Source organism: Leptopilina boulardi, unplaced genomic scaffold (genome assembly GCF_019393585.1).
Source record: "Leptopilina boulardi isolate dan_hultmark-lab unplaced genomic scaffold, ZJU_Lbou_2.1 LbouV2_259, whole genome shotgun sequence".
Taxonomy (NCBI): Eukaryota; Metazoa; Arthropoda; class Insecta; order Hymenoptera; family Figitidae; genus Leptopilina; species Leptopilina boulardi.
In genome coordinates this window covers 22,124-49,654 of record NW_026137817.1, presented here as the reverse complement: position 1 = coordinate 49,654, position 27,531 = coordinate 22,124, and the positions used below count along the sequence as shown (strand labels likewise).

General features: G+C 27.4%; 4 protein-coding genes across 6 annotated transcripts in view; all 4 read right to left on the bottom strand.

Moving 5' to 3' along the window:
* LOC127280960 (endoplasmic reticulum aminopeptidase 2-like) overlaps positions 1–27,531 on the bottom strand; it is a 110,662-nt gene that overhangs the window by 62,404 nt on the left and 20,727 nt on the right. The gene's annotated exons all lie outside the window — the stretch shown is intronic.
* Positions 5,551–26,644, bottom strand: LOC127280961 (uncharacterized). The gene is made up of 2 exons (XM_051304393.1): positions 26,533–26,644; positions 5,551–7,683 (listed from the first exon to the last, which is right to left on the bottom strand). Exon 2 carries the CDS (start codon positions 7,604–7,606, stop codon positions 6,068–6,070), a length of 1,539 nt encoding a protein of 512 aa, XP_051160350.1. The 5' UTR covers positions 7,607–7,683; positions 26,533–26,644; the 3' UTR covers positions 5,551–6,067.
* LOC127280962 (uncharacterized) lies at positions 12,124–12,841 on the bottom strand. Its single transcript, XM_051304395.1, has 2 exons — positions 12,642–12,841; positions 12,124–12,564 (listed from the first exon to the last, which is right to left on the bottom strand). Exons 1-2 carry the CDS (start codon positions 12,766–12,768, stop codon positions 12,302–12,304), a joined length of 390 nt encoding a protein of 129 aa, XP_051160352.1. The 5' UTR covers positions 12,769–12,841; the 3' UTR covers positions 12,124–12,301.
* Positions 13,184–16,592, bottom strand: LOC127281001 (uncharacterized). Its single transcript, XM_051304472.1, has 7 exons — positions 16,430–16,592; positions 15,737–15,862; positions 14,881–15,027; positions 14,367–14,507; positions 13,603–13,695; positions 13,304–13,392; positions 13,184–13,198 (listed from the first exon to the last, which is right to left on the bottom strand). Exons 1-7 carry the CDS (start codon positions 16,590–16,592, stop codon positions 13,184–13,186), a joined length of 774 nt encoding a protein of 257 aa, XP_051160429.1.

The following is a 27,531-nucleotide window of genomic DNA, read 5'->3' as shown; positions in this document are numbered from 1 at the left end:
TCAAGACAAACTTTTGGTTAGAGCCGGCGCGCGACTAATACCTTAAGTAGTAGATTTTTACTATTTTAATTAATTCGATAAACTTAAAGAAGATTTTTGATGTAGAATTTACAAATCGTTTCCAGTTAAAACTACTATTTTAAGTAGTAGATTTTACTACTCAAAGTGGTACAATAGGCTTTAAGAACATTTATGTCGTAGAATTAAAAAATCCTTTGCAATTAAAACTATCACTTTAAGTAGTAGATTTTACTGCACTATGCAATTAAAAAACTTATAATATATAATTAAAAGATGAAAAATTTACAAGTCAAAACTTAAAAAGGATAATTATAGCAACTAATAAAAGTAGTAAAAATGACTACTTTAAATACACGGAGAAAAAGAAAAAGTAATTTTTACTACTTTCAGAGTAAAACTGGACCAACTCGAAGTTTCTGCGCATCTCTGGCAATTTTTACTCCAAAAATAGTAAAATTTATTATTTCTGTAGTAAATTTTACTGTTTCCGTAGTAAGTTTTACTATTTCTAGAGTAAATTTTACTATTTTTGGAGTAAAAATTGCCAGAGATGCGCAGAAACTTCGAGTTGGTCCAGTTTTACTCTGAAAGTAGTAAAAGTTACTTTATAAAAGAAATCTTTTTTCTCCGTGTAGTTAAATTACCAATTGGACAAGCAGAAAGTAGTCTTCGAGTAGTTTGCAGACTGTCGAAGCGAGCGTCCGTGGTTAGTCGGTTAAGGTATCGGATAGCGAGCGTTAGGGTAGAGGGTCCAATTCCCGTCGGTTAGAAATTTTCTCTGTTAGGTACATAATCGTTAGGGCATAAAATAAGCGTCAATATAGGAGAGAGGATGAAAAAGTCAATTCTACTGATAATAAACAATTGTAAATAAAAAATAATTTTATTTTCCTATTTGAAGTAGTAAAATCTACTACTTAAAGTAGTAGTTTTAATTGAAAAAGATTTATTAATTCTACAAAAAAATATTCTTAAGAGCATTTGAACCTTCGTGACGTCACAAATCATGGCGCATGACACGCAAACTTCTCAGGTATGTGAAAAGCACAATTTTGAATATTTTTTAAAAAAACCTTTTGGAAAATATTCAGAATAACACAAACTCTGTCTGTTATGTGCGAAAAATTCAAAATTTTGCGTTTAAAACGTTTTTTAAACAATGTTTAAGTTCCAAAAATGGCCTACATATAAGCAATTCGTGTATTTTTCCTTACTTGTGACAACCAACTTAAACATTGTTTAAAAAACGTTTTAAACGCAAAATTTTGAATTTTCCGCATATAACAGACAGAGTCTATGTTATTCTGAACATTTTCCAAAAGGTTTTTTTAAAAAATATTAAAAATTGTGCTTTTCACATACCTGAGAAGTTTGCGTGTCATGCGCCATGATTTGTGACGTCACGAAGGTTCAAATGCTCTTAAAGCCTATTGAACCACTTTTAGTAGTAAAGTTTACTATACTTAAAGTAGTAGTTTCAATTGCAAAATATTTATTAAATGTACCAAAAAAATGTTCTTAAAGCCTATTGAACCACTTTGAGTAGTAAAATCTACTACTTACATCTTAAGTTGTTTTAACATTTTTAAATTGAGTTAATACAATCACAAAATGTCATTCTACCAATCACATTTTTAATTGGTTTAACTATTTTTATATAGTTAATACACGGAAAGAAAGTTTGTAGCAATATTTGATATTATGGTGTTACTTTTTAGTATATTTGGTTACAATTGCGGAACATTTTGGCATGATAACGATTTTCGATACTATTTTTAAGAATGATTGAGATTAAAATAAGAATATTTAATATAGTTGGAAAGAAAATTTGATATAATATTTACGAAATCTAAAATCTTTTTATTGAAACACAAAAATGTCAAATTTTAATAAGCTCTTTATCAATTTTTCTAACCAAATATTTCAAATTTCGTAATTAGAATTGTATAAAATGATATAATTATTTCAGATTTTGATATATTTGATATGAAAATTGAAAAAGAAATATCAAAGTTAACGAGATTCGACGAAATTTGCCGAAGTTGAACGTTCGGAATTGCCCTATCCTCACCGAGTGGTAACGAAGACTGACGAAGCTCTTTAGACAAGCCCCTTTTTACTATTATCTTGATACAGGACCTGAATTTCTTTTATATAATTAATTTCGAAGATTTTACAATAAATCAGTAAAAAAAATTGTTCTTCAAAAAATAATAAAATATTTAATTATTTCCCAATAAATAATGATTTTTATTTATATTTTTAAACATGTTTTAATATAATTTCACCTTTCTCATAAGCGGTGAAAAATATGTCTGGTTAGTATATAAGAATGGTCACATCAGTTTTTCACATGAGCGTAAATTTGTATATGAAGCGTTATTCTGCGAATGTTATACGTATTATCGTTAGTATAGGTTAGGAATAAAAATAAGCCAATCGATGTAAAACAATGCGGTGTATGTGTGTGTGTGTGCATTTAAAAGTTCATATCCTCGTCTATCCTCGAGATGAGAAAGAGATAAAACTTTGGCGTAGAATCTGTTGGAGTTTCTGTCGTCATCTGTCACGACTGAACCACTTCGAATTTTTAGTATAGTTTTAACAAATTTCGAAATAATCTTTCCAAATTTTCATATAAATTTAGTAAATAACGAAGTGCGCGTCGATTTAACTTACTTCTGGTTTTTCGTATAAATTTATCAATTTACGAAATAATAATTTCAATTTCTGGAATATATTTACTAAAAAGACTATTGGTAAAAATATACCGATTTTCGTTATCAAACCCAAATGTTCCGCGTTTGAAAAAGAGAATACTAAAATTTCCTATCAGATTTATCAAATATTGCTACTAAATTTCTTTCCGTGTACTCCAACGCAAAGTTTACTTATTACATACATATATACATATATGTTACGCTTCGAGAAATTTACGCAAAGAAATTTTAGGTTATGTTTGTACTTTTTAGAGTGATACTACAAAAAGATGATTATAATTCTTAATAAGCCACTAATAAGTGTTCCATTAGATCCAAAATATATATTAAAAACTGATTTTGGTTTTACATATAAAATTAGAAATAAATGTTTAATCAATCTAAAACTATCACTGAACATAACCTGCAATTTTTCTCTCTAAGGTCTCTATTCTAGTGGAACACGTCACATATTAATAAAAAAAATTTACTTTTCAAAGCTGATTTATAATAATTTGCGATATTAAACATAACCTAAAAATTGTTTACATCTAAGGTCCTTGAAGCTTGCGTCCTATCAATTGGAAAATTTAACTAATTTAAAAGCAAATAGTGAGTCATCGATTCAAAGTAGTTATTAAAAATTTAACTAATTCAAATTTAGAGAGTAGGGGAGAGTATGGGTCAAAACCGGGTACCTTTTTGGAATTCTCGGTTGACAAAGAATCTATCAAATAAATTAGTTCAAATCTCGTTGAAAATTCTTCCTTGAACATTAGAGAATGAGAAAATAAGGTCGATTGCATGAAAAAAAATTTTTTGATCAGATTTTTCAAAAAAAAATGCAAAGTACTCGGTGCCCCGATGGTAGGGCAAAACCGGGTACTATCAAGAAAATGTATAAATCATTGAATATTCTTTAACTTTTTGTTCAATTATTATTATATATCACTTAAATTATAGAAAATAATTAATATTCAATAAAGAGCCTCGGCAAAAAGTGCCCCTTTTTCGTACCTCGAATTTTGAAATTTTTTTTATGCCAAATGGTTACATATGATGACCCAATAATCACTGCAAAATTTCAAGATGAGCATGTGCCCCCTTTCCGAAATACAGGGGGTCAAAGCGGGCCATGTCCAAAATTAGAATATGCAATATAATCGAATAATAATGTTAAAAAAATCAGACCAAATGGTTCCCTTAAGATTTTCGTCTGCTGATTACGAATATGATGTCCGTTTTTAAAAATTCAAAATGGCGGATCCAATATGGAGGACGACATTTTTAAAAATCGATCCAATTGACTTGAAATCGATTTTCAAAAATGTCGTCCGCCATATTGGATCCACCATTTTGAATTTTTAAAAACGTACATTATATTCGTAATCAGCAGACGAAAATCTTAAGGGAACCATTTGGTCTGATTTTTTTTAACATTATTATTCGATTATATTGCATATTCTAATTTTGGACATGGCCTGCTTTGACCCCCTGTATTTCGGAAAGGGGGCACATGCTCATCTTGAAATTTTGCAGGGATTATTGGGTCATCATATGTAACCATTTGGCATAAAAAAAGTTTCAAAATTCGAGGTACGAAAAAGGGGCATTTTTTGCATGGGGCTTGCCGAGGCTCTTTGATAGACTGTATCTCGGAAACTATTAGAGCTATTACATTCACAGAAAATTGTAAGGTATTAAAATAAGCTGCAACGCTTATTATTTTAATCCAATTTTGCTTATTTTAATACCAAAATGGATTAAAATAAGCAAAATTGGATTAAAAAAATAATAAGCGTTGCAGCTTATTTTAATGCCTTTTAATTTTCTGTGTTGTTCTTTTTTGCAAATTGTCAGGAATTTAGTCGGCTTTAACTTTCCTGTTGGTCATTTTTTTCAAAAAGCATTAGTTTGAAAGATATATTGAAAAAAATGAAAAATAGTGGATTTTGGCTAAAATCACGAAAGAAAATGCAGTTTTTGCGGAAACTATATCTCAGTCAATTTTTGAGCTACATGGATCATTTTTTTTAAATAAAATTACTTAGAATTTTATACACTTTCTTTTTTATAATAACTATTTTTATGCTAAAATGTTCTGGAAGGCGGCAATTCGCAAAAAACTGATTTTTTGCACCTATTTCTTAAAAAAAAATTTAGATACTGGTTGGAGTTATTGATCAATAAACGTTATGAACTTTACGAAGTTTTGAAGTGCATCCCTTTTTGATAAGTATAATCGATTTTGAATAATAATTAAATTTTCTCGCATCAAGCTTAATATTTAATTTAAGAAAACTCAACTACTTTAATTTATTGATGAAGCAATAAAAAAATGATTCGATGCAAAACTTGGAGAGATCGTCAATCTAATTAACTTTCAAAACAAGTTGAATTACTTTACGAATGAATATATTAATATGGAACAAAATTTCTCAAGTGATCCAATAGGAAAATAGGTAACATTGGATTTTTTTTAAATTATAACTTTTGTATAAAAGAGTAAAAAAATTGTTTTAATCTACATGTTTTTGAAAAGTTTTATCCTGCTTTTTCCAATGGTGCAAATTATTTTTTTATATTTGAAATTTACCTTTTTTTTAAAATCAGAAATATTTTTGAATTTCAGGAATTATTCGAATTTCCTAGTGATTATTCATAGGATATTCCATGAACTAATAAAATTATAACAGAAGTGTAACGACTTTTCAAAATGTCATTAAACCGGAAACACAGCATTTATGCAATTGAGAGTCCTTTATATACTGTAAACAAGAAATTTTTGAACCGGTTGGAATAGTAAAGAAGGGCGAAATAATCAAGAATATAATGTTTTATATATTTTTAATAAAGATTTACATTTAAAGACGGTTTAGTGCCGTTTTTAAAACAAAGATATATTATGAAGCTGAAGTACGCGACGTTTATGATAAACGATTTTTAAAGAAATAATTTTTTAAAATGAAAAATTCTATAATTTTTTACCTAAAAAATATTTCTTGTGGTTTTCATTAATCAACAAATTATACAAAAATATTTTTTAGGCAAAAAATTATAGAATTTTTCATTTTAAAAATTATTCCTTTAAAAATCGTTTATCATAAACGTTGAGTACTTCAGCTTCGTGATATATTCTGAAAATATTGTTACATAGAAGAAAATTATTATACTTTAAAAAAATTTACAATATTTTCCTATAAATAATTTTTGCCTGCAATGAGCACATTTACACCGAAAGAGAACAACATAAATGTTACAAATATATATACGCAAAACGTGTGGAAATTAATCAGGATATTATTTTAACTTCTATGATTATTATTGTAAGCCTCTTATTGCATTTACTATTTGCAATACAATCGCTCAAAAGGCTCAGACATATCTTCACCATTAATTTTATTTTCAAAATGAGAGACTGAATTTGCTACTTCAGCCAACCAGTAATTTCGGATTATTTTATAATAGGACTGTATAATTAAAAAATGAATATTAGTTTGATCAATAAAAGTAAATTTTTCCTGAATTAATTTAAACTTAGTTGAAGGAAGAATTATGTAATGCTTGGAATGTGCATCAATGTTTTTCACATCAAGGACTAAAAATGGAAACTTCAGTATTATTTTAAAAAATTGCAAAGAGACAGGTATATGTAATTCATTTTCTTCAGATAAAATTTGAGAATAATAATCCCATTCACTACTGTCTTCATTGCAATAAAGAAATCCATTAGTTGACAATATTCTCTGCCTTGAACTAACGAAAGTGGTTTTTTGAATGTCATTCGTTCTTTTGCAATACAGTATTATTTGCTTGTTTTCTGCTTTTTTAAATGAATCGTACTGTCGAATTGCTAAGCTATAAATAGCTTTTTTTATTCTCCAAAAATGAGGAGTATCAGAATCTGTGTTTGCATTAGGATCAGACAAAAAAATTCTTATCGCATAATAATCGTCAAAGGAAATAGTGTCAAATAGTTTATTAGCCATATAATCATCAAACGCAGATCCTGGGGGAATGTTTATTAAACTAATATCTTCTTGGCTATAAATATTTTCAATAAGTTCAATTGCTTTCCTTTGGTATAACCCAATTTCCACATACGAATAAAACCTTAATTTTTCATACAACTTAGGATTATTTAGCCACTGATTATCGTATGTTGAAGGAGCGAATCCAAATTTGTTGAGATCCCTCGCGAAAATAGATAACTCTTGGAGTGTAGAAAAGCTATAATGTTTTAAAATGTGCATTGCAGTAGTCTTATTACATTTTCCAATAAACTGATTATCTATTAAATAATATCTATGATGAAAGAATTTAAAATAGAGTTCTTTTCGATCAGTCGGAGAAAAATTAACTTTTGCCATTACTGGTTTCGTTATAAGTTTTGATGTTTTCGTGACAATTTCTGTTGTAATTATTCCCTGAAGAATTGGAATTGCAAGTTGCAACGATTCCTTAATAGCAAAACGGCTTGTACTTTGTCGAAGAAAATCTTTCGAAAATTCACTGCCAATACTTATTCCAAAACTGATAAAGTTTGTTAGAAGTGAAATAACAATTAGTGCATCTGTTGTATAGTAAAAGGCCTTTAATACCAAGTCGTCTACGTTTGAAATGTTTGCAAAATTTCGGAATAGATGCAAGTGTTTAGTATTTCCCAAATCCGTTTCCTGTGATGAGAAATTCGCGTGCTGATGTATTACTGTATTGTCAATGGACAAAGTTAGACCTTTACTTCTATTATTAAAATTACATAATTTATTATCGCAGAATTTTCTAAGACTTGTAAATTTCGGAACGTTTTTATCAAAGTTGTTTATGATCATCAAGAAAATCATCAAAAAAGGAAGAAAGATTACCATTTTGACATTGGCATTCATATTTGTTACCTTCTTTTTTTCCAATTTGGGAGAGATTAGTGAGCCACAGAAGCTGATGTTAATAAGGATAAAATGATCTGAAAAAAATTTTGAAATTCTAGTAATATATTTTTAAAATAAATGTTAAGGAAAATGCATCGACATTTTTGCACAAAAACTGAATAAATGTTGCTTTTTATTGAGATAAGATAAAAAAATGTCATATCTATCTTTAGTCGGGAATGATCAAAATTCGAAATTTTTATAACAATAAGAACTACCCAAATGAACTTGACAATGTAGATATTTATGTACATGTTCAGGTTTTAAAGAGTTATATAAAAACGACATTCAACAGTTATTAACCCGTTAACGCCTAAAGGTTAACTTTTCGACTTGAATTTCAATTTCGTACAATTAGCAAAAAAAAAAAAAAAATGTTTAAGTGTCAAACATACCGTTTTTAAGCCTCCATGAAGTTGGCGTCGACGCTCAGTGCCGAAAATTGTTTTTTACAGGACGAAAAATGTCAAATTATTTTTTTAAAAAATATTTTCGGTCCAAATAATGCCTTGAGAAATTTTTTTAAGGTATTATGTGAACCCAAAACCGTTTTAAAAATGATTTGATATTTTTGGTCCCGTGAAAAATAACTTTCAACGTTGAGCGTCGACGCCAACTTAATGGAGGGGTTTTTAATTATTTTTGAGGTCGCTCTTTCGAATAACGTGGTTAAAATTTTCTGAAAATAACATTTAAATCCCCCGTTTCTTCAATACACCCAAAAATTTAAGTTTTCGGCATGTTCAATTTTTTTTATTGCAATTCTTTCTATTTTATTGATTTCTACGTATCGTTTCGTCTATGAGAAACGTGTTCCCGATAGCTGTACTTAATGCATATGTGACGCACCGCGAGAAAAGGTACCTAAGCTCCCAAAATTTTTAGATTATATTTTTGATTTTTGAAGTGAAAATACATAAAGAGGGTCAATTCCTTATACAATCTTTATACAAGCCATTTTGAATTTTTAAAATCTGACTTCAGATTCCTACACAGAAAATTATAAGGTATTAAAATAAGCTGCAACGCTTATTATTTTAATCCAATTTTGCTTATATTTTAATACCAAAATGGATTAAAATAATAAGCGTTGCAGCTTATTTTAATGCCTTTTAATTTTCTGTGTAATCAGCGACCCCGAAAACCTCCGAGTAACAAATTTCAAGCAATTTTAAGCAATTTAAAAAAGAATGTTCATACGTAATTTTCAAAATATTTTTGGCTTTCAGTCGCCATTTTAAATAGAAAGCTGAAAAAAACTAAAAATACGAATGCATATGTTTTAAGTATAGTTATCGGAAACTATTTTTACATGCTGAAAACTTGAATTTTTTTGTATGTTTTGAAGAAAAGGGGAGGCTAAATGGCATTTTTGGAAAATTTAAACCACGCCATTCGAAAGAGCGACATCAAAAATAGTTAAAAACGTAATGTTTGACAATTATAAACCTTTTTTCTGCTAATTGGACAAAATTGAAGTCCAGGTCGAAAAGTATCACATTTGGGCGTTAAAAAATAAGCCAAAAGTTTTGAACGTTCATATGAACGAAATTTTTTTTGCAACTTCTTCAAGTACGAATTTTATTATAAAATATTGTTCAAAATACCCGCGTAGAAATGGTCAACCCAGGGAAGACCCTGGGAGAAGGTTCGAAGTAAGATGTAAAAAACCTTGGCGAAACCATAGGCTAGGGCAAATACATTCCCTGGGATAACCCTTGCTTATGATCGTTTCCCATGGTCTGGGAAATGCCTGGCTGAGGAGCAGAAATATATTTCTTTGATTGTAATGAAATTAATGCACTTTAACCCTTGGCGAACCATGGATTGAGACAAAAATGTTTTTACCCTGGGTTAACCATGGCAAAACCTTTTTTGTCTTTTTTATTGAATTTTTGTCACTGTCTTTAACCCTTGGCGAACCATGGATTGAGACAAAAATGTTTTTACCCTGGATGAACCATGGCAAAACATTTTCTGTCTTTTTTATTGAATTTTTCTTACTTTTACCCTTGGCGAACCATGGATAAAGACAAAACAGTTTTTATCCTGGCTTCACCATGGCAAAATATTTTTTGTCTTCTTTATTTAATTTTTGTCACTGTCTTTAACCCTTGGCGAACCATGGATCAAGACAAAACAGTTTTTACCCTGGCTCAACCATGGCAAAATATTTTTTGTCTTTTTTATTTAATTTTTGTCACTGTCTTTAACCCTTGGCGAACCATGGATCAAGACAAAAATGTTTTTACCCTGGATGAACCATGGCGAAACATTTTTTGTCTTTTTTATTAAATTTTTGTCACTGTCTTTAACCCTTGGCGAACCATGGATCAAGACAAAAATATTTTTACCCTGGATGAACCATGGCGAAACATTTTTTGTCTTTTTTTATTGAATTTTTGTCACTTTCTTTAACCCTTGGCGAACCATGGATTGAGACAAAAATGTTTTTACCCTGGATGAACCATGGCAAAACATTTTCTGTCTTTTTTCTTGAATTTTTCTTACTATAAGCCTTGGCGAACCATGGATCAAGACAAAATAGTTTTTACCCTGGATGAACCATTGTAAAACATTTTTTGTCTTTTTTATTGAATTTTTCTTACTTTAACCCTTGGCGAACCATGGATCAAGACAAAACAGTTTTTACCCTGGGTTAACCATGGCAAAACCTTTTTTGTCTTTTTTATTGAATTTTTGTCACTGTCTTTAACCCTTGGCGAACCATGGATCAAGACAAAACATTTTTTACCCTGGCTTAACCATGGCAAAACATTTTTTGTCTTTTTTATTGAATTTTTGTCACTGTCTTTAACCCTTGGCGAACCATGGATCAAGACAAAAATGTTTTTACCCTGGATGAACCATGGCGAAACATTTTTTGTCTTTTTTTATTGAATTTTTGTCACTTTCTTTAACCCTTGGCGAACCATGGATTGAGACAAAAATGTTTTTACCCTGGATGAACCATGGCAAAACATTTTCTGTCTTTTTTCTTGAATTTTTCTTACTATAAGCCTTGGCGAACCATGGATCAAGACAAAACAGTTTTTACCCTGGGTTAACCATGGCAAAACATTTTTTGTCTTTTTTATTGAATTTTTGTCACTGTCTTTAACCCTTGGCGAACCATGGATCAAGACAAAATAGTTTTTACCCTGGATGAACCATTGTAAAACATTTTTTGTCTTTTTTATTGAATTTTTCTTACTTTAACCCTTGGCGAACCATGGATCATGACAAAACAGTTTTTACCCTGGGTTAACCATGGCAAAACCTTTTTTGTCTTTTTTATTGAATTTTTGTCACTGTCTTTAACCCTTGGCGAACCATGGATCAAGACAAAACATTTTTTACCCTGGCTTAACCATGGCAAAACATTTTTTGTCTTTTTTATTGAATTTTTGTCACTGTCTTTAACCCTTGGCGAACCATGGATCAAGACAAAACATTTTTTACCCTGGCTTAACCATGGCAAAACATTTTTTGTCTTTTTTATTGAATTTTTGTCACTGTCTTTAACCCTTGGCGAACCATGGATCAAGACAAAAATGTTTTTACTCTGGATGAACCATGGCGAAACATTTTTTGTCTTTTTTATTGATTACAAAAATGTTTTTACCCTGGATGAACCATGGCAAAACATTTTTTGTTTTTTATCATATTTAGTAAAATTCCTGTACTTATAATTTCAAATAAATTTCTTTAAACCTTACTTTTCAACAAAATGTATTTTATTGTACTTATTTTATAATGGATTTTTATTATTATTATTATTTATATTATGTTTAAAGTTTAAACATAATTGATAATATAGAAATGGTAAACAAAAACTAATGTCAATTTAATAAGCTTCAAATTTAAAAAAAAATTATTGAAATCATTGCTCAGAACATAAATTTTCACTTGAATTGATTTTTTGCTTTTTAGCCATTGATTCTGCTTCTGAAGAATCCTCCCTATATACAGTTATTGTTGTTAATTTTTATTATTATTAAGATGTACCCTTAAACAATTTTCTATACATATTTTACCTATAAACGGTGGTATCGACCAAAATCAACTTTTTGAGAAAAACGCGTTAAAAGTTTTACTACCAATTAAAATAGATTTCTTGAAACATTTTATATTTCTAAGGACCTAGATAAGTGTTCCTTATGTATTTTTTATGTTGAACACGATTTTTATGAATAAAATTTTATTTTTTTTATTTTTTGAACATCAGTGTTATTGTTATAAACAATTTGTTTTGCAAAAGTCAAAATATGAAATTTTAAAATTTAATTTGAACGACTTGCTGATGTTCTAGAGGACTGAAATTTTTTATGCACCTTCAGAACTGACAACCGCACAATAATCCACGGTTATTTTTTATCTATAGAACCAGGTCGCCGATGATGAATATATACTTATGGATCATCGCGCAGAATTTAGCTCTAATTTTTTGTTAATGGTTTTGGCATTCAATTTTTTATTTTAAGCAAAAATACCAAGAGTAATTTTTGCCTTAGAATTACTTATATTTTCATTAAAAAAATTTTTCAAAATAAATTTTTTTTTTTAATTTGTTTAAACAAATGCAACAAATTTTTTTTACATTTAGGACTATAGTTGCATTGTATTTTTAGGACCTCAAACTGTAAGAAACCATCACAAAAAAATCGATTTTTCAGTCGATAACACCGTTTTTTCTGACCCGGTCACACATGCTTTATATATGATATACCTTTCACTTAATTCATGCTCACTTCCAGAATCCTCATCTTCAATATTTTTACGCTTGTTATTTTGATTATTTTTTTTTATGTTCGTTGGAATTGAGCTCTTCGGATTTCTCAATGTGCAGCATTGATTATTAAGTGTATCAATATATTTGGTATAGCTTAATCCTTTTGAATGTTTCATAATATAATCTGAAAAAAATTAATAATAAAATTTAATTAATTAATAAAATTAATAAAAATTAATACATAACAATGACGATACACACTGTAAACACAATTCCTGATTTGTTCTGGAATTTCCTTTCTTTTACTTCCTACCGTTTGCTTTCCGAGAGCAGTCATTGTTTTCAGTTCGTCGCGACCTACTAATTCTAACATCAAGCGACGAACCATTTCTTTAGGTTTTTTTTTAAAGCGGGTGAATTCTACTTCTTGTGATTTCCGAATCACCAAAGTATCGTTTATTATGGAAACTTTATTTTGATTATTTTCAATACCTCCGCTGGATAACAGGTTTGTTAACTACATTAAAACGGATGAAATGAAAGTAATATTTTAGGAGTAAGGGTGAATAATTAAGTTATTAGAGAAATAGAAATAGTGAATAAAACGCATCGAGAAAAAAGATTTCTTTGATTAAAAGAAATCAATTTCTTTGACAAATTTTTTTTTGATTGAAAGAAAATTAATTTGTTTCAAACAAAATTATCTTTGATCACAAGAAAATTATCTTCGTTTCAAAGAAATTTGTTATTTAATTGAAATAAATGTTTCTTTGGCCCCATATCAATATTACAATTTCTTCGATTTAATGCACAAATTTCTTTAAATCAAAGAAAATTTTTTCGAATGAAAGAAATTTTCTTTGAAACTAAGAAGTTTTTCTTCTTTCAAAGAAAATTTTATATTGGATGAAAAGATAACGGACTTGGTTGCTATCATCTGAATTTTCATTTGATTGATTACTTTCTGCGAAGGCCAAAAATTGTCGCAGAAATGTAACAAATTCCGGAGGAACTAGAAAATAGAAAAATATATGTTTTAGATTTAAATTTGTTTATAAAGAAAAAGTAAGATAGAGTAATTAAGAGTTTAAGAGAGACTGAATAAACCCATATATATCGGATTTCTAAAGCAAGAAAAATTATCCGATGGAAGCGGAAATCTGATTTATGCTAGTATGGTATATGTGTGTTTTGATGTAAATTATTAGGTTAAAATAATTACATTTTGGCATTTGTTGTTTTGAATGTCCAGGTAAATATTTAACATGCTCAATTATTGCGACCGGATCAGTATTTTTGCTATCGTTCATGTTACCTTTAAAAATAATTTATATATTTTTATATAATTTAATTATAATGATGCAATTAGTGGACAGAAGTATTTCACTCAAAATTAAGCAATCTGTTTTATTGGAAGTTGCGACCAAACAGATTGACAAATTCATTTAGTAAACAAGAATTAGAGAATGTTCAGATTCGCACAAATTTAAGACTTTTTCTTCTCATAATAATATAAAAATAAATTTCTATTTTATGTTTATTAGAAGAATTTTCTTTGTTAAAGTAGTGAATAAAAAAATACTTAGATAATAGAGGGTTAAAGAAAGTAAGAAGAAAAGAGAGATGGTGAAGATGAAGGGAATGGAAAAGAAAATAAGAAAAAGAGTTTAAAATATACAAAAGATAAGAAGAAAAGATGACTGTTTAAGAAGAAAAACCAGAATAACAAAGAAAAAAACTGAACTCAGAATAAGCCGTGTAGGCGGCTCATGTTGATGGGCAACAAAAATGAGATAAGGTTTTTTCTATGAAGACAAATAGAAAGACAAAAGTGGACAAGTGAAAGAGATGTAGGAAGTATAAGTGTGAAATGGTGCGAAAAAGTAAGAAACACGCAATGTTGGAATTAGAAACAAATAGAATTAAAGAAAATGAAAGATATATAGAGAATATTTTTCTCTTTTTATGTTACTATAAAATAATTACTTTTTGGAACTTCTGACTTCGAAAGTTCAATTTGAGATTTTATTATTTCATTGTCAGAATTTCCATTGTCGGAATCTTGCAAAAATTCACTTTGGTTGTCGCTCTTTAATGATTCTGCGTCATTTCTATTTGCTTTAGCACCTAAAAGAAATGGTTTTTAGATTATTATTCATGAATAAATGAGGAAAACTAAAATACACGACTAAGATTTTATTAAATTTAATATTTGGAAATTTTTATTTTTAGCACTACTAAGATTTTTTTTAGAATATTAAGTAAAAGAGAACATTTTATGAGAATTATTGTACAGAAAAAAAGGAATGGTAAAATAAAGTGAAATGGATAAAAGAATAATAGTGTATAGTAATAAGAGTAAAAATGATTAATTAAAGAAAAAATTTGAAAATGGAGAGTGGAAAGAATTAAAAAATTTTACAAAGGAAAATAATACAGATATAGAGAAAAATTAGATTTAGGGCTTGGCTAAATTCGTTTTTAAAGTTAAAATAGTTACCTTTTGGTTTTTGTACTTTAGAAATTTTAGGCATCTGTTTATTTGGAGCAATATTGTTATGTGAGTTTTTGCTTTTAATATCTTCAGTAAAGTTACTTTTCTTATGAGTATTTGAATCTCTTTTTTTGCTTTTCATTGAGTCGCCGCCTTTAAAGATACGTGTTAGATTATTTTGCAGGAGTAAGTGATGACAATTTATACTGTCAATAAATAAGATAAGAAAATTTCCATTTAATGAGCCAAAAGTTTTGAACGTTCAAATGAACGAATTTTTTTCCAACTCCTTTAATTACGAATTTTATTACAAAATATTGTTTTAAATTTCTAAAAAGAAGTTATTTACTTTAATAATTGTTTAATTTATTGTTTTATTTTACATTGACATCATAATTTTTAATAATTTATAGATTAAAAAAAATTTGAACATTCAAAACTTTTTGCTCATCCCATTTACATGTCTGGTATTTCTGTTTTTCGTTAACCATAGAATTAAAAATGAAAAAAAGCTACAAATATATTAGCGAGAGAAAGAAATGGAGAAGGATGAAAGAAAAAAGGAAGTGGAAGGGAGAATGAGAAAAAAAGAATTTATAAGATACAAAAAAGAAGAAACAGCAACTGATTGAGACGAAAAAAGTGAGAATAAGACAATAAGACAGACAGTAGTGGAGAAGTGAAAAAGAGTTGAGAGGTATAAGAGTGAATGGGAGAACGCGTGAAAAAGTAAGAATTAGGCAATGAGTGAATTAGAGAAAATATAAAATAAAAGAGAATTAAAGATACTGATGAAAATATATAGAGTAAGAGAAAGAGTAAATGAGAGTATTTTTCTCTTTGTTTAGAATGAAATTATTACTTTTTGGGACTTGTGACTTCGTAAGTTCAGTTTTAGAATTTATTATTTTATTCTCCGAATCTTGCAGAAAGTCTCTTTGGTTGTCGCTCTTAACTAATTCTTCGTCAGTTCTATTTGATTTAACATCTAAAAAAATAATTTTCAGGTTATTATTCATGAATAAATCAGGACGAATTATTATTGAGTGAAGGAGAATGGAGAAAAAAATAGATGAAAGGAAAAAAGAAAATATATATAATTAAAAAAAAAGAATGAGGAAAAACAGTTACCTATTGGAATTTGAAATTTGGAAGGTCCAGGCATATTCATAAATATATTGTCCACTCCTAATTTAAGAATTTTTTCGTTTAGTTCTTCTTGAACAATTTTTCTTTCTTTATTCTTATTACATTTATCAATTCTTTTATTTTTAGACGGTTTCTTTTTTATAATATTTCCTTCCGTTGAAACTTCTAACTTCTTTAGATATTTTTTATTTTCTATATTTATTATAATTTTAATATTAGAAATGTAAAAAACGATTAGAAGCTTCGAATTTTTAAATTAAATAAATAAATATAAAAATATTTTTTCAAACCAATATTGAAATATTTAATTTTATAGTAATTTAATAAATTAAAATTTTTCCAAACTATTAAGAAAATGAGTGTAATTAGCTGTTATTTTTTTATTATTAAAAAAAAGTATAATTACCGCTTCTTGCCAAAACAATAATTTTATATGAAGTTCCTTCTTCCACTAAATCTGCCTCCTCTCCGTCACAAATGTTTTTTAATTCCTGAGGTTCTTCCATAACACTATATGTTTTGTCTTCTTTCCAGAAGACAAGGCAAAAAGTTTTAGTTTTCTCAGTCATTTTTTGTTTGATTTTAATGATTAATTTTTTTTTCTTCTGACATGAACACTTGACACTTTTGCACTAAATGACATTTCAATAAATTGAATGTTGTCACTTAAAAAAATTGCAATAAATTATTCAAAATTTTTTAAATATTTTAGAATTTATTTGAATGAAAATATATTTATTAATTAGTTATGTTTAAATAATAAAAGATTATAATTTAATTTCTGTAAAGTAAATTTAATTTTAAAAGATTTTTTTAAATAAATTAAAATTAAATTAAAATATTTATTTTTTAAATTTGACTTTTATCGATTGTTTTTTTCAAATTAAAAGCGAGTTTGTATTATGTTTAAAATGTCAAAACTGAATTTTCGACTGACGTGTCAAGTATATGTTTTGTAATTAAAGTTTATATTATTGGAAGATTTTAAAACAATTTTTTTTAATAATTCAAGTCTGAAATGTTCAAATAATTAATCGAAATAAAATTAATACATTGATTATATTCATAAATGAACAATATGCACCGATACAAGAATTTCGAAAGTTATTCATATTCCACTCAAAGGAGAATTTTACGTACTCTTCAACAGAATGAAGAGATTAATGTATTATCTACTTCATCCGATTCTGTAAGTTAATTTATCATATTTATTTACAATTTTTATTTGTTTCTAAGAAAGTTTTAAGAAAAAGTTTATTTAAGTATATTGCTGTATTAAGGGATGAAAAAACTTGAAAAAAATTTTGTAGTAGATATATAATAGTTGAACCAATTGAAATTATTTTTTTAATCCAGTATTTTGTCTCGCATTTGGCAATACTCATAACCTGTTACAGGTAACGTGAGGTTAAAATATTGATGTTGAACTTAATTTAAAAACTGTAAATTAAGCTCCAAAACCTCTTGTCCCCATTTACCCCAATTGACCCTACATCTACTAAAAATCAGTGCATTATTTTTTAATAATAATTATGTTAAGTTTTCTAATTGTAAATTTTTCTGAAAATTATAAGAATTCATTTCTTGTAGCCAGAAAATTTTTATGCAGTAAGTATCAATTTAAATTAAATAAAATTTCGTTTTTGTATTATAGTTTTTCTAATTAATTTTTTTCTACAAAATTAATTGATTTAAGTCGAAGTTAAGAACGATTCAAAATACAAAACTTCCACTTGAAAAATCAAATTTTTTTTCTGATCGCAGTAAGGAAGAAAAAGATTATATTTATAAACATATTTAAAAAACATATAAAAACAATAAAATAATATTTTTCATTTTTATTTTTTTATAATTAAAAAAATGTTTACATTTATTGAAATAAAATTTTGTCAATATGAATATAAAATTGTTACGCTCGTTTTTGACAAATGAATCTCTCATTTTATAACCAAGACGAATGTCAAAATAAGTCAAGATGTCTACAGAAGAAATAAATAGAATGCAGGATACAATTGACAAATTAAGGAAAGAAAATGAAATACTAAAAAATTGTAAGTAAAAAATGGAAGTAATTGAAATTATATTATGATTAAAAAAATTAATTCTATTTTTGATTTCAGTGCAGAATAGTAATATGGAAATTGATCCAGCATTAGGTGAAAATAAAAAAATTAACAAAGCAGAAAATAATGAAACGAATGGTAAGGTTAATTTTGATTTATCAGATATATTAATAAAAAAAATTTTTTAATAATTAAATAACATAAATTTAATAATAAATAATAATAATAATATATTTAATTATTTGTTTATAAATTTTGAGATAAATTTAAATAATGGAAAATTAAATCCTTCCAGAAATATTTCTTTTCATGAAGTTAAGTTTATATTTAAATATCGTACATTTGAGTTTGTCATCATTATAAAACATTAAAATTTTTTAAAATAAAAATATTATTATTATCCACACAAAATTTACATCCATATTATTACAAAAAATTCACAACTATAATATTTAAACTAATTGTTTACAGATGAAAGCGAAAAAAGGAACACGAAAACTAGAATTGTGTGGAATAGCGAGTGGAAAAAGTCTGGTTTGAATTTTCAAGAAGGATTGAATAATAAAGGTTAATTAAATTTATGAATAAAATATTTAGACTAATAATATTTATCGTCTTGGTATTGCAAAAATTAAATTATTTCAACAACAATTAAATAAAATGTTGTTTCTACTAGAATTTTAACTTAAATTTTAAATTAAAATCTTTGTTATAAATTTTGACACAGCTATACAAATATAATAATATAATAATTATAAACAAATTAAATTTTTTATATTTAATTTTAGAAATGTCACCTTATTAAAGTTATGAAAAATTTATAGAAAATATAATTAATGCATCCAACACGAAAATAACAAGACATTTTCTTAATTATTAATAATATTATTTCTATTTATTAAATGCAGAAATAGTAAGAAAAAGAAATAAAGGAAGCGGCAGAAGTAGAAGAGAATGGTATGAAAGAAGAACCCAGTGGCAAAATAAACAAAATACAATGGGGGATGAAAGCAGAGGAAGAAACATTGAAAGAGGTAGAAAAGAAAATTATGGTCGAGGGAGAGGAGGATATAGAGGTTTCGAAAGAGGAAATTTTGGATCAAAAGGTGAAGGATCACGAGGAAAAGGAGGACATGGAGGAGTACGTGGTGGAAGGGGACGGGGATATAAGAGAGGAGGAATGTCGTTTAATTTAAAATGGTTTTGAATAAAAGTTACACTAAAATAGTGTCTTCTTACAAATATGTCAACGATATTTCAGACAATATAACAAAATTTTTAATTTAATATAAATGAATATAAAGCGATATATATATTATACGATATTGATCTCTATATTATTAAAATTCATTATTTAATTAATCTATTTAAATAAAATACATAATGTTTATGGTTTATTTATCTTATTTGGCTACATGAATCTTTTTTCTAAATCGAAATTTTAAACTATTCAGAAATTTTATAAACATTCTTCTAAAGATTTTCTCCAAGCTTTATTTTTAAAAAAATTTTCAATTGTCTTTTATCGAACTTTATATTCGTTTTCACCATTTGGAAACTTTTTCAGAGTTAGGTACAATATTCTTTTATTAATTTAACTAAGGAAAGGAAATTATTATATTAAAGAAATGGATTCTTTATATACATATATATAGTTTGTTGCTTCAAACCATTTTTTGTTCTTTTAACAGTTTTGTTGATATCACAATTTCGAATTGTTAAAACAATACAAAAAGTATTGCAACAATTAACCGATTTTCTTTGTTCTACATGAACAATCCAATTTTCGATATATAATCATTCTTTTATTGCTTGTTTTCTTTTTGCAGTTCTTTCATTTATAAAATTTTAAAAAATGGTTGAAACAAATTTTCCTTTATGGGTGATTATCCGTGTAGCGCACGATTTGGTGTCTGAAACTTTAAAAATATTTTTTTCTCTTCATGGTGGGCCCATGGTGGGCCGGAAAATTTTTTATAATTTTTTAATTTTTTTAAACAAATTAAAAAAAAATCCTTTGCTTTTTGAATTCTATAAAATAGTTGAAATTTGATTTAAAATGTTTATGGAAATTTTTGGGGTTATTCACAAAAATATATATAGCGCGAACGACAATTAAAAATTTTGATTTCGGTAATTTACGGAAATATTCGAGGTAATTTATGGAAATTTATGCGGTAATTTATAGAAATTTTGTCTAAAATTTATAAAAATATGTAAAGCATAAATCGCAATTAAAATTTTTAATTTCGGTAATTTATGAAAATTTTCGCAGTAATTTACAAAAATATATATAGCGCGAACGACAATTAAAATTAAACATTAAACAAATTAAAACATTTTAGTATATGCATAAAACTTGCGAATTTTGCACTGCAAACTTGCCACAAACCTCCTGAAAAATGATGGGTTATCTGGAAGGTGCAGTTACCTAATTTATGTTGTGATGTAAATAAAAATAAATGATATAAATTATTAAATTAGGATTTGGAAGACGAACACCAACAAAGACACTTAAATGATGCCAATGAAGTGGAAGTAGCTGATACAGATATTGAATTAGTTGATGAAGATATTAATGTCAGTGTTGCTAGTACTGCCAGTGATGAAAGTGATAATATTCTTCCGTACGACCCGAATACAGATGAATATGATGAGGACAATAATATGTCATATGATGATGATGGTAAATATTGTTATTAATGATTGCTTTTTTCTTTGTAAAATAAATCATTAGGATGGTGATATCTTCCTAAAAAGTTTACGTATTTCCAGCTTATTAAAATTATATTCTTAAGATCAAACAATTTTTCAATTTTGAAAAATTCCAATTTATCCCTAGAAGGATTAACTGGGGTGTCTTAAATGTTAGACCAATTATTCGTTTTTGCTACTTTTTTTATTTTATCAAAAATTAATAAAACTGTTGTTTTCCTTACTAAAAACTAATAAAAATCACTATATATAATTAGTTTTATGTCACATAGAAACCTTTTTACACAATTTTCAAGAAAAAACCCACACAAGGGGTCATCCATAAAACATGTGATACTGTAGGGGGTAGGGGGGGGTCAGCAAAATATCATACTCCATGTTAATCGGTATTGGAAAAAGCATCACAAGGGGGAGGGGGAGTTTTAAAATTTTGAAAATATGTATCACATGCTTTATGGATTACCCCCAACAAAAAGATATCTCTGGGATATTTTAGAGACATCCCTAGGATATTCCAAATCTCCGTACTGTGGGTTACCCATGCGGGATATGCTCCTTGAAAATGCCTAACACGTTTTTTCCAAATTTGAAAATAAAATTTTGAGTTTAATTTCTGCGTTTATGATTGGTAAAACATTCGCTTTTAAACTTGACCAATTTTTATAAAAATTATAGAATTTAAATTAATTAAAATAAAATTATTTAGAATTTGTTGATGCTGAAGAGGATGAAATACTTTCACAAGATGATAATAATTTAAATTTAAGTTCAGATGATAATGATGATGATGATGATGATAATGATGATGGTGATGATGATGATGATGATGATGATCATGATGATGATGATGCTGACGAAAATGAAAATGCAGACCTTCCTCTTTATGAAGGATCACCATTAACCGTTAGAGAAAGTATTTTGTCCATTCTTGCTGTTGTGTTACGTTTTTCGCTCTCAGGAGTTATAACAGCTTCTATAATAGAATTGTTAGCAATGCACTGTCCTGAACCAAACAATTGTAAAAAAACATTGTATAAGTTTAAAAAATGCTTTGATAATTTACGTAGCCCCCTTACACGACATTTTTACTGTTCATTTTGTTTAAAAAGTCATGAAACAGAAATGTTACAGTGTCCACATTGTTTGCAGGAATGTAAAAGTAGCTATTTTTTAACAATTTCAATAATTGATCAACTTAAAACTCTTTACAAGCGACAAGGTTTCTGGCAAAAATTACTGCATCCATATAACAGGGTTAAATTTAATGTAGAAAATATTGAAGATATATATGACGGAGAAATTTATAAAGAATTGTCGGAGCCTGGTAGATTTTTATCTCATCCAAACAATATCTCATTTTCTTGGTATACCGATGGTGTTCAGGTTTTCAAGTCATCAAAATTTTCCTTCTGGCCATTTTATTTAGTAATAAATGAACTTCCCTATGATCTACGATTTAAAAAAGAAAATCTTATATTAGCAGGAATTTGGTTTGGGGAAAATAAACCCTCACCTAACCAATTTCTGCTACCCCTATATGACGATATTTGTCAATTAATAAATGGCGTTGATATGAATATTCCTGGAGATGAAAATGAAATTAATGTAAAGGCTATGATTATATCGGGAACTTGCGATCTACCTGCAAAAGCATTGTTTCTCAATATGAAACAATACAATGGAAAATTTGGTTGTCAGAAATGCAAAATTAAAGGAATAAGGGAAGGGGGTACCCAGGTTTATCCATATCAGCCTAATCTTCAACTTAGGACTGAAGCAGAGACATTACAGCAAGCACAATTAGCTACTGCTACAAAACCTATTTATGGTGTTAAAGGACCAACTATTCTGTCTCTCTTAGTTTATCAATGGATTACAACAACAGCAATAGATCCTATGCATTGTGTATTTATTGGTGTCATGAAGTTACTTTTAACTCTCTGGTTTGATCCTCAATTTGCCGGCGAACGTTTTTCCATTCACGGGCTAGTCGAAACCATCGATGAACGTATTAAAAATATTAAGTTACCTCAATTTGTTCAAAGGCGACTTCGTTCCATAAAAGAGCATTTAAAGTACTGGAAAGCATCAGAGTTTAAAGTCTTTTTCTTTTACGTATCTCTTATAGTACTCGACGGAACTTTAAAACCCGATTATTTCGAGCATTTTAAATTATTAGTTGATGCTATTTATCTTCTTAGTCAACGAAGCATATCAGAAGACATGATAAATTCTTCGGATCGAATGATTCATGAATTCGTGTCTAGATTTGCTTATCTTTATGACTCTCGGCATATGACAAATAATTTACATTCAATACTACATTTTCCTAACGATGTTCGTATAAATGGTCCTCTATTTATATATTCATGTTTCACTTACGAAGATATTAATGGAAAATTAAAAAATTTGGTACATGGGAGCAAAGGAGCACAACTCCAAATATATTTTGGTGCATCTTTATATATAAGCACATACACCTTAAATCAAGATTATCTTATTGAAGGTTCAAGAGTACACACTTTTTGTAAGAAACATATATGTTGCACAAAACAATTAAAACTAATTCGTATTCAAGACCATTTACATGTTGGAGGATTTGCAAAAATGCGAATTCCAAATGAAGTTCATCATTTACTTTTAGATCATGAAATTCGAGGTACAAAATACATAGTGTTCAAAAAATTAATGAAAAATAAAATAATATATACCTCTGAGATATACACACAAGCGAAAGTAACCAATTCTAAATGTGTACAATATACTGCAAACAATGAATGTAGATTTGGAATAATTCGATTATTTATAAAAGTGGTATTTTGTGAATGTAGAAATAATTGTGATTGTCCAGCAACATTCTATGCTGTTATTAGAAAATACCGACATGAAGCTGCTTTCCCCTCAACAATTCTTACCCAAATAAGCTTAAACTTTATTTATAGAATCTATGACATTCCAAACCAAATGGATATAGTAAATATAGAAAATTTGCAGAACGTGTGTTTTTTTATTAATGTTGAAAAAGAAAACACGTTATCAACGTTTGTTGCACAACCTGTAAACTTTATTGAAAGTGAATAAAAAATTAGCACATTTAATTATATATGTTAGCCACGATTTTGGCTGAGTAAAATTAAAAGCTTTTGGCTTCAATTAATTGACAATTTAATTAAATATGTTAGCCACTATTTTGGCTAAAATTAATGTCCAATTTCATAAAATATATTAGCCACTATTTTGGCTGAAGTTAATTGCTAATTTAATTAAATATTTTAGCCACTATTTTGGCTGAGTAAGCCAATTTCATTAAATATATTAGCCACTATTTTGGCTAAAATTAATTGCCAATTTTATTAAATATATTAGCCACTATTTTGGCTAAGTAAAATTCAAAGTTTTGGTCTGAAATTAATTGCCAATTTCATTAAATATATTAGCCACTATTTTGGCTGATATTAATTGCCGATTTCATTGAATATTTTAGCCACTATTTTGGCTGAGAAAAATGAAAAAGCATCTATCTTCAATCTCATATCATCATGTACATCAATCTGTTGACAATTAAAAAATCCCAAGATTATGCAATATCAGCATGTAAGTAGAAATTTAATATTTTTTAATAACAAATTTAAAAATTTTTTCCCTTATATTAAACTTTCAGATAAAAATATTTCACGCTTTGAAAATTCAATGTCAACTTCCACAAAATCTGCATTATATAGACTAAATAAATATAACAAAAATAATAATTGTTATAATATTCTACAATTACATCGAAGTAAATATATCTAGTGGAATAAACAAGATAGTGTGTGATACTTATTTTAAGATGAATTGGTATTCATTTGTCCGATAAAAATCAATTTTTACATTTTACTGTTGACGCAAAAAATGTCTATACTCTCTATGCTTGTAAATAAATTCATTTGTAAAACAAACAAAATTTCTAAAAATAAATGTTATTATTGATTAAAATTAGTTAATTAAATAAAATACAAAATTACTTCAAAAATATTTAATTATTCCGTATATTGTCTTAATGTAAAAAAAAATAAGAAAACACCCTTACAAAGATAAGTAATTTTTTAAGTCTTTGTCCTCTTTAACCTAAAATCCAAAGGCGCTAATTTTTAAAAAAACGTATAAAAATCTTTTACTCAAATTCAACAAAGGTAAAAGAATTTTTTGCTCTTACTTTAATTTGCCGTAAGTTTCGATCCGTGGATCGATGGGTGTTCAAAAGAGTTAATTCAATAAAAAAGACAAAATATGTTTTGCCATGGTTAACCCAGGGTAAAAACATTTTTGTCTCAATCAATGGTTCGCCAAGGGTAAAAGTCAGAAAAATTCAATAAAAAGACAAAAAATGTTTTGCCATGGTTATCGCAGGGTAAAAACATTTTTGTCTAATCCATTGTTCGCCAAGGGTAAAAGTAAAAAAAATTCAATAAAAAAGACAAAAAAGGTTTTGCCATGGTTCATCCAGGGTAAAAACTTTTTTGTCTCAATCCATGGTTCGCCAAGGGTAAAAGTAAAAAAAATTCAATAAAAAAGACAAAAAGTGTTTTGCCATGGTTAACCCAGGGTTCCATGGTTTGCCAAGGGTAAAAGTAAGAAAAATTCAATAAAAAAGACAAAAAATGTTTTGCCATGGTTAACCCAGGGTAAAAAGATTTTTGTCTTAATCCATGGTTCGCCAAGGGTAAAAGTCAGAAAAATTCAATAAAAAAGACAAAAAATGTTTTGCCATGGTTATCCCAGGGTAAAAACATTGTTGTCTTAATCGATGGTTCGCCAAGGGTTTAAGTGACAAAAATTCAATTAAAATAACAAAAAATGTTTTGCCATGATTCATCCAGGGTAAAACCTCTTTGTCTCAATCCGTGGATCGTCATGGGTTAAAGTAAGAAAAATTCAATAAAAATAACAAAAAAGGTTTTGCCATGGTTCATCCAGGGTAAAAACTTTTTTGTCTTAATCCATGGTTCGCCAAGGGTAAAAGTAAAAAAAATTCAATAAAAAAGACAAAAAGTGTTTTGCCATGGTTAACCCAGGGTAAAAACATTTTTGTCTTAATCCATGGTTTGCCAAGGGTTAAAGTCAGAAAAATTCAATAAAAAAGACAAAAAATTTTTTTGCCATGGTTAACCCAGGGTAAAAACATTTTTGTCTCAATCCATGGTTCGCCAAGGGTTAAAGTGCATTAATTTCATTACAATCAAAGAAATGTATTTCTGCTCCTCAGCCAGGCATTTCCCAGACCATGGGAAACGATCATAAGCAAGGGTTCTCCCAGGGAATGTATTTGCCCTAGCCTATGGTTTCGCCAAGGTTTTTTACATCTTACTTCGAACCTTCTCCCAGGGTCTTCCCTGGGTTGACCATTTCTACGCGGGTATCTAAAAAGAAGTTATTAATTTAATAATTATTTAATTTGCTGTTTTATTTAACATAGTCATCATAATTTTTAATAATTTATAGATTGAAAAAAATATTTCGTTCATATGAACGTTCAAAACTTTCGGCTAATGTTAAAGGGTTAAAAAAAAGAAAAAAATAATAGCCAAATAGTCACTAAAATAACATCACTTTAAAGCAGTTTTGAAATATAATTTTTTACAATTCTGTTAAATATAGTATTCAACTTTTTTCTATTTATTTATACCTACATATACTTATATATTTCAATATTATTCAATAATAGTGACATAATAATTATTATAATTCTTACCTTCCGCGAAAAAGTAGAATTTTCTTACTAACAAAAAATGTAGTTTGAAAGCCTTAGGTTTTTAAAAACTATATTTACGCATTTACTTTGTAATCTTAAAAAAAATAAAAAAATAAAATTTTATACCTTACTGTTTATTATAAAAACATGTATGGCGCGCATAAAAATGAATATTAAAAATTTTTTTTTTTGTAAATTCAAATAAAAATAAGATTTTATTATTTTTTATCATTAATATTATTTCTACATTTTATTGTTTAGATTATTTCCAAATATAAAACTCAACAAAAATAATAAAAAATTGAACTATAATAGAATAATTATAAAAAATATTCTTCAGAATTGATCTAGATTATTACACTAGTCAGTTATAGAACCACAATAATATTGAATTTTAGGAAGTTCAACCCATTAACATAATCTCAAACTAAAAAGTAGTTTTTAACAGAACTAAAAATATATTTAAAATTTATTACACCCAAATTCGACAGATCCAATTGTAAAATTTTGGAAAAAAATTATTTTGAGTTAAAATTTGTTGTTAAATAATAATTAACAAACATTTTGTATTTTTTCTTAAAAGTTAGTAAACAATTTTAATTTTTATCCAATTTTTATAAACAATGGCTCATTTTTCTCTTTGAAAAAATTCTCTACAATTCTGATTTTGTGTTTTTGTTTAATAATCGTTTGTTTAAAAAATATAAAAAATAAAAATTTTTTTTGTTTATTAACTTTTGAACAAAATAATTTTTAATAAAATTTAACAAACAGAATTGTAGAAAATTTTTCAAAGAGCAAAATTAGCTATTGTTTGTAAGAATTGGATAAAAATTACAATTGTTTACTAACTTTTAAGAAAAAATACAAAATGTTTGTTAATTATTATTTAACAACAAATTTTAACTCAAAATAATTTTTTTCCAAAATTTTACAATTGGATCTGTCGAATTTGGGTGTAATAAATTTTAAATATATTTTTAGTTCTGTTAAAAACTA

Bases quoted from the DNA above. Each gene is read 5' to 3' on its own strand.
- LOC127281001 (XM_051304472.1), bottom strand. From the start codon at position 16,592: ATGACTGAGAAAACTAAAACTTTTTGCCTTGTCTTCTGGAAAGAAGAC. The intron at 15,863-16,429 runs GTAATTATACTT...TTATTTTTTTAG, and splicing joins TATTGTTTTGGCAAGAAGCG to ATGTTAAATCAAATAGAACT. The intron at 13,696-14,366 runs GTAATTATTTTA...TTATTTTTAAAG, and splicing joins GAAGTCAGAAGTTCCAAAAA to GTAACATGAACGATAGCAAA.
- LOC127280961 (XM_051304393.1), bottom strand. From the start codon at position 7,606: ATGAATGCCAATGTCAAAATGGTAATCTTTCTTCCTTTTTTGATGATT.
- LOC127280962 (XM_051304395.1), bottom strand. From the start codon at position 12,768: ATGGTTCGTCGCTTGATGTTAGAATTAGTAGGTCGCGACGAACTGAAA. The intron at 12,565-12,641 runs GTGTGTATCGTC...AATTTTTTTCAG, and splicing joins AATCAGGAATTGTGTTTACA to ATTATATTATGAAACATTCA.